At 34.7% G+C, this 12,682-nt stretch overlaps 1 protein-coding gene across 3 annotated transcripts in view; it reads right to left on the bottom strand.

Moving 5' to 3' along the window:
• Nucleotides 1–6,674: 6,674 nt before the first annotated feature.
• KLHL4 (kelch like family member 4) overlaps nucleotides 6,675–12,682 on the bottom strand; it is a 112,765-nt gene continuing 106,757 nt past the window's right edge. For all 3 annotated transcript variants that reach the window (XM_065900489.1, XM_065900488.1, XM_065900490.1), the window contains 2 exons: nucleotides 8,212–8,383; nucleotides 6,675–6,734 (listed from right to left, as the gene is read on the bottom strand). In XM_065900489.1, the coding sequence (XP_065756561.1) occupies nucleotides 6,675–6,734; nucleotides 8,212–8,383 (232 nt within the window). The remainder of the gene's footprint in view (nucleotides 6,735–8,211; nucleotides 8,384–12,682) is intronic.

Below are 12,682 nucleotides of genomic sequence, written 5' to 3'. Positions count from 1 at the left end.
GGACCTGTATTTACAGGAGCCCACTTTGTGCCTGGTACCATAAATGCTACCTGGTGCCACTAGAGCTGGCGGATGCTAGGGTGAGCTGGGGCCTGGCTTCCTCAGAGCCCACAGGGAGCCTGGAATTACAGGAGCCACCAAGGGTCATAGGAGCAGCTTGGAGCCCCCAGAGTTGTCAGGTGCATGGGTGTGATGGGGGCCAGGGTTCCCAGGAGCCTGTTGGGAGCCATCCTATAGAAACCACCTGGAACTGTGAGAGGTGCCTGGGACCACTGGAGTAGGCAAGTGCTAGGGTGAACTGGAAGCCTAAATGTGTGGTAACCTGCTGGAGCCCTGGCATGGAAGTTGCTTGAGATGCTGGAGTAGGCATGTGCCAGAGTGAACTTGGGTCTGGCTTCACAGGAGCCCATCAGGAATTTTATGCCAAAAGTGACACTTGGGGCCACTGGAGCCAGTAGGCACCAGGGTGAGATGGTGGCCTGGGTTCCTGGGAGCCTTTGGGGATCCTGGTGCCAAGGGATCTACGTGGAGCTGTTAGAGTTGACAAGTGAGGAAGTGAGCAGGGACCATGGTTCCTGGAAGTCCTCCAGGAGTCCTGTCATGGAAGCTGCCTGAGGCTGCTGGAGTGGGCAGGTACTGGGGTCAGCTGGGGTCTGGGTTCATGGGAACCTGCTGGGAGCTTGGCACCAAGGACAGCATTTGGGACTGCCAGAGCTGCCTGCGGTCACTGGAGCCAAAAGGTACCAGGGTGAGTGGGGGTCTGGGTTTGCAGGAGCCTGCAGGGAGCGACATACAGCTGTGGGAATTGGTTTGGTGCTGGGATGGGTTCTCTCTGGGGTTTGGGGTAAAGTTGGGTACTCATTTTACTCCCCTCCCATGGGGAAGGTGTCTTTCTCCACACTGAGCTGCCTTAGCTTAGGAGAGGGGTAATGAGGTAGTGTGAATCTGTCTTTCTTACACTCCTCAATGTGTCCTCTCTTATTTCTTATTTCTGTGGTTCACCCAGGTGCTGTGATTGCCTCACCTAGAGTATTTGCTCTTGTGAAGGTATTTTCGTGTTTTCAGACCTATTTTTAAACAAGACTAGTTGTTCTCTGATGACCAGAACCTCTATGTGTTCCAATTCTAGCAAGGTCTAGTTAATTATGATCCAGATAGGATTATTTAACCACTCACATAGATACTAAAGCTTATGGAATCAGGCTGTTTGTATCAGGGTCTCCATGACCTTAGATGAAATGTGAATTGGGAAAATTCAGCTGGCCTTTGTAGAAAAGAGGCTACCAAATACTGATTCTCCATTACTTGAAATATCATCTAAATTACACAGACCTGGATTTGGTAGAGATTTCATAAACTTAGCCCTAATTTTTGCATATATCACTAGGGCCTAAGACACAGTAGATCCTTAATAAATATTTGTGATGCAGGGATATTATTTTCAAAGACTATTAATGTGTTTTTTTTCTTTTAATGTTTACTCATGTGTGAGATTCCAGTATTTTGCTAGATATGTTCATTTCACCCATTGTTTGTGTATAATCTGAGTGTGTGTGTGTGTCTGTGTCTGTGTAAGGGAGGGGATTAGGATTACAACAGGAAGGCAAAGAAAGTAGATACCAATATTAAACTTTAAGCATGTCAAATAGGACTTTTTCCCTAGTCTGTAGTAGGCAATAATCTTGAAAAACAAGTATTGTCAAGAGAGGAAAAGTATTCTATAGATTTTTAAAAATGTTTCCTTTACATAAGGAGAGGCAGGTTGATGAAATATGAAGTTTATATGGTGTCTTCCACAGACTAGAGAGGAGATACTCCTTCCATTGTTCAGTTGGGGCTTAGTGTCTCTAGCAAGTGGTATATGATGTAAAAGAAGTCCATTACAAAGAGGAAAAGTAACTGAAAAACCTGTCCCTCTTCCTCAGGTGACTGTGGTAAGAGAAAAATGACACCTAAAGAAATATATGTATTATGGTCTTTTTTCTTTTCCTGGAATAAGATCTTGAGGTGGGAATCTTGTTGGAGAGCTTAAGACAAAATCTGAAATGAGAGGAGTTTTTGTTCTCTATTCCATTTGGGACTATAGGAGGAGACTTCCTTTCAGTGTTCCCTCCATATCAAAATGTGGGAGCAACCACATCTGAGTCAAGTTAATGTATGGTAGAGTTAGGCAGAGAGAGAAACTGAGTTTAGTGCCCCAGAGTCTACTCTATGGTCCTGTGTAGTATAGAAAGTATCTAGAAGTTCCTTCATGCCTTATGGAAATACTGGGAAAGTAGCTGATGGTGTTGTCTGGAGAGACATCATAATATAGGTTGTGGGCTGCAGAGCAGGGAGACTCTGAAAGCAAGGTCATAGTGATTACAGCACAATCAAGAACCAATATTTTCTTTCCAATCTGAGTATAATGTCTAAATGTATCAGCCCTTACACTTGTTGAAAGAGTATATAAATTAATAACTCCCTTTCTTATCTTTGTTAGCTTAAACCAAACTGATAGGACATCTCCACTATGCTATGGTAGCAAGGGTCCTGACCCTATAACTCCTTTTCCAAACTAGATTTGACTGAAGCAACCACAGTTATGTTTTAGTACTCTGAGCCTCTGCAGCTCTCCATTCTGACTGCTCAACTCTGCTCAGATTTTGGCAGACCAGCTAAGCCATAGTGGCCCAAGCACAATTTTTTTCCAGTTTTTTTTGACACATAACAAATGCATCACTGTATAAGTTTAAGGCATACAGCATGATGGCTTGATTTACATATATTGTGAAACGATAATCACAATAGGCTCAACTAACATCCATCATTTCATATAGATACAATAAAGGGAAAAGAAAGAAGAAAAGAAAAAAATCTCCTTATGATGAGAACTCTTAGAATTTATTCTCTTAAAAACTTTCTTATGTATCATACAAGTCTTTAACCATTCATCCATCAAAGGACACTCACTCTGTTTCCATGTCTTGGCTATTGTAAATAATGCTGCTATGGACATGGGAATGCAGATATCTTTTCTTTCTTTTTTTTTTATACATCTTTATTGAAGTATATTTGTTTGACAATGTTGTGTTAGTTTCTGCTGTATAACAGAGTGAATCAGCTACATATATACATATATCTCCATATCCTCTCCCTCTTGAGCCTCCCTCCTACTCACCTTATCCCACCCCTGTATGTTGTCGCAAAGCACCGAGCTGATCTCCTTGTGCTATGCTGCTGCTTCTCACTAGCTATCTATTTTACATTTTGTAGTGTATATATGTTGATGCTACTCTCACTTCACCCCAGTTTCCTCCTCCCTCCTCGTGTCCTCAAGTCCATTCTCTATGCCTTCGTCTTTATTCCTACCTTGCCTCTAGTTTCATCAGTACCATATTTTAAAAAAATTCCATATGTATGTGTTAGCATATGGTATTTGTTTTTCTCTTTCTGACTTACTTCACTTTGTATGACAGATTCTAGGTCCATCCACCTCACTACAAATAACTCAATTTCATTTCTTTTTATGGCTGAGTAATATTCCATTGTATGTATGTGCCACATCTTCTTTATCCATTCATCTGTCGATGGACACTTAGGTTGCTATCATGTCCTGTCTATTGTAAATAGTGCTGCAATGAACATTGTGGTACATGTCTCTTTTTGAATTATGGTTTTCTCTGGGTATATGCCTAGTAGTGGGATTGCTGGGCCATATTTTTAGTTTTTTAAGGAAACTCCATACTGTTCTCCATAGTGGTTGTATCAATTTACATTCCCACCAACAGTGCAGGAGGACTCCCTTTTCACCACACCCTCTCCAGCATGTATTGTTTCCAGATTTTTTGATAATGGCCATTCTGACCGGTGTGAGGTGATACCTCACTGTAGTTTTGATTTGCATTTGTCTAATAATTAGTGATGTTGAGCATCTTTCCATGTGCCTCTTGGCCATCTGTATGTCTTCTTTGGTGAAATATCTATTTAGGTCTCCAAAATATGCAAACAGCTCATGGAGCTCAATATCAAAAAAACAAACAACCCAATTAAAAATTGGGCAGCAGATATCTTTTCAAGTAAGTGTTTTCATTTCCTTTGAATATAGTCCCAAAAGTGGTATTGCTGGATCATATAGTAGTTCTGCCTTTAATTTTTTGATAAACTGCTAAACTGTTTTCCATAGTGGCTGTACCAATTTGCATTCCCACCAACAGTGCACAAGAGTTCCTTTTTCTCCACATCCAGCATTTGTATTTTTGATGATGGTCATTCTAATAGGCATGAGGTGATATCTCATGGTGGTTTTAATTTACGTTCCCCCAATGACTAGTGATGTTGAGCATCTTTTCATGTACCCGTTGGCCTTTCATATATCTTCTTTGAAAATATGTCTATTCAGGTTCTTTTCCCATTTTTTAATTGAGTTGCTTGTTTTTTGCTACTTAGTTGTATGAGTTCTTTATATATTTTGGATATTACCCCCTTATTAGACATATGTATGGTTTGCAAATATTTTTTCCCCTTCCATAGTTTATTTTCATTTTGCTGATGATTTCTTTCACTGTACAGAAACTTTTAAGTTTGATGTAGTCCCACATTTTTATTTTTTTGCTTGCGGGCATGATTTTCAAATGCAGCCCTGGGCAACATATACATACCTCTCCTACTAGTCAATGTCTGATCAAAATGAAGCAAGCCTAACTGGACCATCAAGAAGATGGTATTCTTTCTCTGTTTGCCTGACCAAGCATGACTCTGGACATGGTTTCCCTATTGGTGCCATCTAGCTGTGACTGGAGCATTGACAAGCTGAGCTGTGGTAGGTCCTTTGATCTTTCTTTTTCCCACTGGCTCACACTCCAATTTAACTTGACAGGCCAAGCTTTGCTCTGTAGATAAAAGTTTAAGTAACTCTACTTCTGCATTGACTTAGATAAAGTATGAATTTAAAGATCCAAAAGAACTCTCTGCGTGTGTGTTTATTATTTTTTACAGCATCTCTATGTTTCCATCTCTACCCCTAGAACTGAAGATGTCTATAACCCTTTATTTAGAATTAAAGACAATGGCAGGAATAAGAAACAAAGCAGGGGAATTTTATTTTTTTATTTAAATACTTTAGCTATTGGAAAAATAAATATCAAAAGGTCAATTCAAGCTGCACTTGACATAATCTAAAGCCACACTTTATAACCAGAGGAAATAGATTTTATTTAAATTCAGTTTGTCAAAGTACACATATCTTTGTACAACCTATGTTACTCATTTTTAAAAAACTTAAAAGGTAGTAGTACATTTTATAAGCATCTCTGGATTTTATTTGTTGGTTTCACATACTACAATACAAAACCCATTTAAAAGGACATATTGCAGAAATTCTAAAATTGTAATTTAATTGAAAAGTTACTTTCATAAAGAAGGTTTTCCAACATTTTATCTTAAATATTGGGTTGGCCAAAAGGTTCATTTGGGTTTTTCCATAACATCTTATGGAAAAACCCAAATGAACTTTTTGGCCAACCTACCCCACTTTTTTTTAAATAATTGGACATGGAAGTGAGAATTTAAAGGTAAAATACTACTCAGCTCATCTTTTTTGTTGTTTTTTAATTTAAAAACATTTGTAGTGCATATATCCTTAATATTCTTTACTGGAAGAATATAAACTTGACAGAAAATCATGTACTGGTACATAAAAGATAATTATAGAATTAACCACGGATGTTGAACATTTTGGTGTTTCCATGTGTTAATATTGTAGAACATCTCAATTTTACCACTGTTGAAAAATTGCTTTGTTTTTGAAAACTGATTTAACTTAATGGCAGGTGTATTAAGAGTTCACAGAAATGTTTGAGGAGAATGTTACTGTCTATACAAGTGAGGCCCTGACACTCGAAAGCTGAGGTCACAGTTTGTATCAATATGATAAATATTCAGCATTTTATTGTATAGATTGTGTGTATGGAATTACAATAATATTTTACTGGTAAAATAAATGTTGTCTAACAAGACAACATGTTAAGAAATACCAAATCTATATGTGTGCTTTGGAAAATGGTACTGTAAAAGAGTAAGTCTGTGAAAATTTTAACCTACTGTGATCAGCATAACAAATATGTCAATGAGCTTTTTCTTTTTTTTTAATCTCACCACAGTAAAATCTTTCTTCTTGGTAAATGTGAGGTATTATTTAGCTATTTGGGATATTGTTTAGATAAAAGAATGATGTCTTACTGAAAATCAAACCTTATAATTTAAGCTTTAGATGTTCTCTTTTATATTAGTTATGTTCCAAATGATAGGGTACCTAATTTTTTTTGAAATAGAAAATGTTTTTAACTTATCAGACTCAAAATTACCGATGCTTTTGTAACTTTTTATACTTTGGTCACTATCAATTTCCCTTAAACATTTTAACATTTTAAAGTAACGAGGCTAAACATAAACTACTGGATTTTCATTTATATTATTAGCTGCAACAGCATATACACTAAACACCTATATGTAATTAGTGTTTGAAAATTTGTTTTGCTTCACAAATGAGAGCATTTATATCTACATATTAAAATGACACAAGAATTTTCATGTTTGGTTACTAATTGAAGGAAAGAACATATTTCTTCTTCCTCTCCTCTTCCTACTCCACTTCTTGAAATTATCCAGTTTCCTTCCCTTTGATAAAGATAGCTTTATGGTAGCTTCACCACCACAACACATGCACCAGCTCTTCCAATGTTAACAGGAACTTCCTAACACAGAAAACAAAAACAAGGAAAGAAATGCTGTTTGAATGAACTCTGCATTTAACATAATATATTAGAGTTGAAAAAGTCCTTACCTATTCTGGCCCAACTTTCATCTTGTATAAAGATATGGGAAAATGCAGCCCAAATAATAGTCCAATGTAGAAAGAGCATAGTCTTTAAAATGAAGTAGGCCTCAGTTTGAAGAACAGGTGATCTTGGGTAAATTTCACCTCTCTGATAATTTTCTCACTTTAAAAATTACAGCTAATAATACTCATTCTTCAATGAGCTTTTGTTAGGGTTAAGGAAGATAATGAATGAAAATAATTAGGCATATAGTAGTTATAATCTCATGATCTATTAGTTCTCTTTCACCATTTTCAAGGTCACACAATGAAACAGTGAAATGCCTGGAATAGAGTCTAGGTCTCTTAGCTACTGGTCTATAATTTTCTGAAAAGTAAATTACAAATATTTTGATTCTTGTATTTGACCTACATCTTTGTTTTCTAAATATTTCCCTCCATTTCTAGCTGTCCTAACCATTGTGAAGAGCTACCTACATGGCAGAACTTGAATATTTCTGAGGGTCTTCATGAATCATATTGTTGGAGGAAAGAGCTAGAAACCCATTATCAGATGTCAGTATATTAACACATAACTTCTTTAGAACAGTAACAAGCTTACTACGTAGAAAACAGAGCACCATGAAGTTAATGTAAGGAAAGGTGACGTTTAATACCAAATACAAGGTTTGCTTGTTTGTAGAAATGGTGAAGAGTTAATCATACTTCATATTTTATTAATCCATCATTTAATCAACAAAACACCATTAGGCATTTTGGAATAAATATAGAGCTATAACTGCAAAGCTGTCAGAAGCATCAAGTTTCCTTTAGCACCCTCAAGATGTCCTTTCAGTGCCCTTTCTTGTACTTTCCTTAGTATTTCTTCTGTTAGATGCCCAGCACTCTTGAGAGAGTTTAATTCCAGTCTCTTACTGTGCACCAAATCCCTTGAATGACTGATCAGTAGTTAGGAGTGTTGTAGTTTGTAGAACCTCTATAAGGAGGGAACTGAAAGATTTTCCTCCTGGGCACCAGCCAATAAGAAGGGGCAGACATTTGTGGGTGAGGACATTATTCTTTGCTTCTCAAGTCATAATACATACATAGAAAGTTGGTCAGAGAGTAAAGCTCTTGGATTATTGAATCTGATTCACTTTTCTGTAAAAGGAATGAGTCCATCGTTAAGAGAATGTCTTGTCTCCACTTTATATGAGTACTGATGGATCCTGCTAATGATAAAACAGCTCAGTTAATAATTCTCTATAGCTAAATAAAGCACATGCTATAAATTTCATTAAAAGAATTTGGTTCAGCCCTAGAGAGGAAGAGAATGGGATTAATTCCAAACACATATTTTAATTTTTAAATTAAAACGTGAAATATATCAATTTGAATACTTTAAATGAGAGTACCTCTTTCCATTCATCTTTCTGTGTATCATATGACTCAACAGTGTTCAAATAAGTATGTCCATCATATCCTCCAACTACATAGAGTTTGTCTCCAAGGGGACATACAGCAACAGCATCTCGAGGAACACTCAGAGGTGCCATAGTTGACCATGAATCATTTTTTGGATCATACCTTAAGAGGTTTAGGAAGACAATTGAGAAGAAAGTTCAACAGTGTTAAAATTAATAGACATTAATAAAATGTACTCTTATCTAATATAAGAAATTAAAAATACCTTATACATACTAAGTGTAGTCTGACTAATAAACGTTAAGGATAACTAAATGACAGAATTCTCTTCAGCCACCAGATGTCACTCAAAGCATAGTGAAAATGAATTTCCTTTTAAAAATACCACACATTTCTTTGATCAGTACTCAGAATCTCTATGAGGAAATTTCACATATTGGCATCTTAACATTATGTGGAAAATGCCTCCTCTGTCATTTAGTATGTTAGCTGGAATGGGTTTTTCTTATTCTTTGTTTATCCAAGTTATATCTGAGATGCCTGATCTTGTTTATATGAGAGCTCACATGTTAAGTAATTCTGAATATAATTGCCTTTTTGTCTTATAAACTATAGTACCCTGGTTTTAATACTCTTTGTAGTTACGAAGACCACAGTTGTATTCTTTTTCCTCTATGAGAGTTCTTATTTATCTTCAGAGGACCCTGGGATGTTTTTCCATTTTAACTTGAAGTTAACTCCTTATCCCCAAGCCTATTCTGTAAGCAAAATGAAAGATAATTCAATAAACAATATTAATTAAAATCTTCTCCAGGAATTCTTTCCTAAAATTTGAAGCCAGTATAGAATACTAATATCTAAAAGGGGTGAACAGTAAGAAAAACTTATATAATTATGTGTAGAAATTATCTCTGATTTTATATTGGCCTATTTGTAAAGCCCAATGAAAAACATTTATTTTACAAAATTTCATTTATTATCATCTACTAATTTCCTTACAATTGTATTACTCATCTTATTTCTGTTTCTCTCTCTTTAATCATAATCTAAATTATCTGATCCCAGCTTCCATTTGAACTTGGTCTCACATCCAGTAATATTTTTTAATAATATATGAAATCAACAATAATTAAGATATCCTCAATATCTACCATATACTGTTGGGTTTCACCTTAAATTTTGATGTTATATTAAAAAGCAGAACCAGAAAATCCACAGCTGTATGCTTTAGCTAATCTGAATCTTTAACAATTGCTATTGTTAATTGATGCTGCCCTCAGCTAACACAGTACACACATATATGAACTGTGAACCAGGGCTTGCGGAAGGATTCCTTTATAGATTTGCATCCAAAACCCAAGATTTTTCTGCATGTGCATGATAATGAATGCTCAAAAATCTGGCTAATGTTAATATTATCTGGACACTGGTTTATTAACTAGAGAGGTATGGGGAATGTAGAATCTTCTGAAGAAAAAAAAATGGCACCTTGGTTGTTATCTGTAAAGACAGAGGATCAGTTATTAAAGAAAAAGTTAGCCACTACCTCACCTTCAAATTAAAACAGCACCGCATTTCTCCCCTTTTGTTTCTCTTTTGCTTTTCTATTTCTCCTTACTTTGGATATAAGTATATATATATATATATATATATATATATATATATATATATTCTAGTGGAAATAAAAAGGAGACTGAAGTAAAGGGAATTAGTCATGGACTTATTCCTCCACTTAGAGTAATTACAGACAATTTGCTTGACTTCTTTGCCTCAATTTTCTCGTCAACATTATAGAAATAATAATCCCTGACTCAGCCAACACAAGTTTATGTATTTTAGAAACCTTTAATTTAAATGATTATCTTAATTAATTGGATGAGACTTCTAAGGTACTGGGTAGGCCATCAATGTTTTACCAGAAAATAGTGTCAGGAATATTGTCTAAGACATGGGAATGAGGATTATCTGATTCCACAGAGTGTGCATCTTTGAATTTCTAACTGACAAGGCTATTTTACAACTCTATAGGTGTAGAAGTTAAGCTGTAGAAAACTGAGTTTTCTTGTGATTCCTATACATAACAATAAAATAAATTTTTCTTGATAGAGATAGAATTAATTTCTAACCCCGAATGATGACCCCACCCAAATATTACATTTTATTCCCTATAGGTTATTAACTGCTTTTGTATATATTACCAATTTTTTTCAGCATTCCTAACTGTTTTTATGTCTTTTCTTCAAAGATTCTTTGAAGCAATTTTAACGTCTTATGGGTTACCTCATTAATTAATGAATCACACAAAATTCTTTGACACGTTACTATTATATTTGTATGAAAGTCAGAATTTTCAAAAACTGTACTTTAGCACTAGTTATTTTCTCAAGATCTTTACAAGGAAAATGCCAATAAGGGGGATAATGTTAGTAATAACAATAATACTAATTACAAAAGTAATACAAACAAAATAATAATATGTGCCAGGCAAGGCACTAAGTGCATTAACTTTTATTATTTTGTACCCTATGAAGTTGATACTAAAATTATTCCCATTTTTCACATGAGGAAACAGATGTTTAGGGATGTAAAGTAACTGGGTCCAGGTCACATAACTTGTAAATAACAGATCTGGGATTTGAACTCAGAGCTGTCTGACTGCAAATCTAGTGGTTTTAACTAGTATACTATACATTTTTGGTATGCATAAAGTGCTTTTTCCCATTAAAAATTAAAAATAGTATATTTGGAAATATAATTATATCATTAAATAAAGTTAAACATTTAATTATTAGGATATGTTTGTAAGCATTTAATTTTGTAGTCTGTATTATGAAATTTTCTATATCAAAAAAATATGAACTGAGTTTATATTTTCCTGATTGTGTGTGTAAATGCCTATTTAAATTGGTATAGACACGTCAAGCTATTGTAAGGCTAATTTCATGGCGATCACTCTACAGTGCTAAAACGCAGCCCAATTCATCTCTCTTTCAGGTCTTAAGATAGAATTTCCCAATTTCAGGGGTTCTTGGTAAAGCCAGGAAAATGCTGCCATAATAATGGGAGAGAAGAAGGTGATTTAATTAAAATATTTTATGTATTTTAGATTTTTTCCTTATGAAATGTATTCTTTTTGGACCAAACCTAGTTTCTTAATCCCATGCATTTTGATACAAGGAACCAAGTAAATGCAACACAATTTACACCACTAAGATACAATAAAAAGTCTCAAAAACTGAAATAGAAGAAAAAAGCATAGACTTCAGTATGCTAGAAAGAAAATCTCTTACTAGTTTGAATTTATTATAAGAAAATTACTATTATAAGAGCTGAGAGTATTACCTGTCTCTCTGTCTATATATTTATATGATTTAACTTTTAATTCAGATGAAATTTTTGTGAAGTCAGGTTTGATTTTCATAGTAACAAACCTTCATGACTTTTTACTTACTAGATATAATTTTGTATAGTATTGCATTATTTTGTATAAAATCTTCTAGACAACTTTTAATATTTCTGTAATGAACGACATGAATTCTCTATATCAGTATCACTCTTTGACCACTGCTTCTCATGAATTTATCACTCCAATATAGTTTAAGCATTAATGGAAATTTGAGAAAGCATAGTTATTTTTACATTGATTTGTTTGTATATTTGATCAAGTTTTCCCAAATATAATAATTCCTGATGCTGTCTGTTTAGCTTATAGGAGGTGATATAGTCTTCTCCACTCTCAACTCATATAAAGAGGTGGCTACAGTTATTCTTAGGTATAGAAATATGCATATTTTTACAAGCGTAAGAGTAGAATTCAATGCCTAGATACCCTTTCTTAAAATGAAAGCTACACTTACCTTTTTTGAATACAAGTATCAGGTTTTTGAGAGTATGTATACATTCATTAGACAGGTGGGCCTTAACTTTTGTGAACTGTGTGTTGTCTGTAATTTTTTGTGGTCTATGGAAGGCATCAATAAATTATCTAAGCAATTTGAAATTCCAGTAGAATCTATCCTTTTTCAACTTCTTACAGTGAACTTTAATAAGTATTGAGTCTATTGCATTCCTTTGGCCTTTCTAAAAGGGAAACATGATTCCCATCAGTTATACACACACAAGCACAGAGTAAATACTTAAACTTTTGTACATATGATGAAATTCTGTATCAATAAAAGTAGAAAATAGTGGCTTGATGTTTAATTCTATCAATAATACTGAGTGTAGAATAGTGAACTTTTAGTTTTATAATGAAATGGAAAGTCAAGTATGACTGGTTTCCAAACTTTTAATAACTCCAGTTATATGAAACAAATCCTTTAACCACTATTTGTCATTTAACAATAGAGGGTGTCAACTGCCACTTATGTAGGGTGATAGGGATATACTAGATTTTCAAGATTTTTTCCATTTGTAATTACATATAATTTCACTATTGTGCTTCTGGATATAAATAAAGGG

The sequence above is a fragment of the Phocoena phocoena genome, chromosome X, assembly GCF_963924675.1.
Source record: "Phocoena phocoena chromosome X, mPhoPho1.1, whole genome shotgun sequence".
NCBI classification, from domain to species: domain Eukaryota; kingdom Metazoa; phylum Chordata; class Mammalia; order Artiodactyla; family Phocoenidae; genus Phocoena; species Phocoena phocoena.
This window is presented reverse-complemented; position numbering and strand designations above follow the sequence as displayed.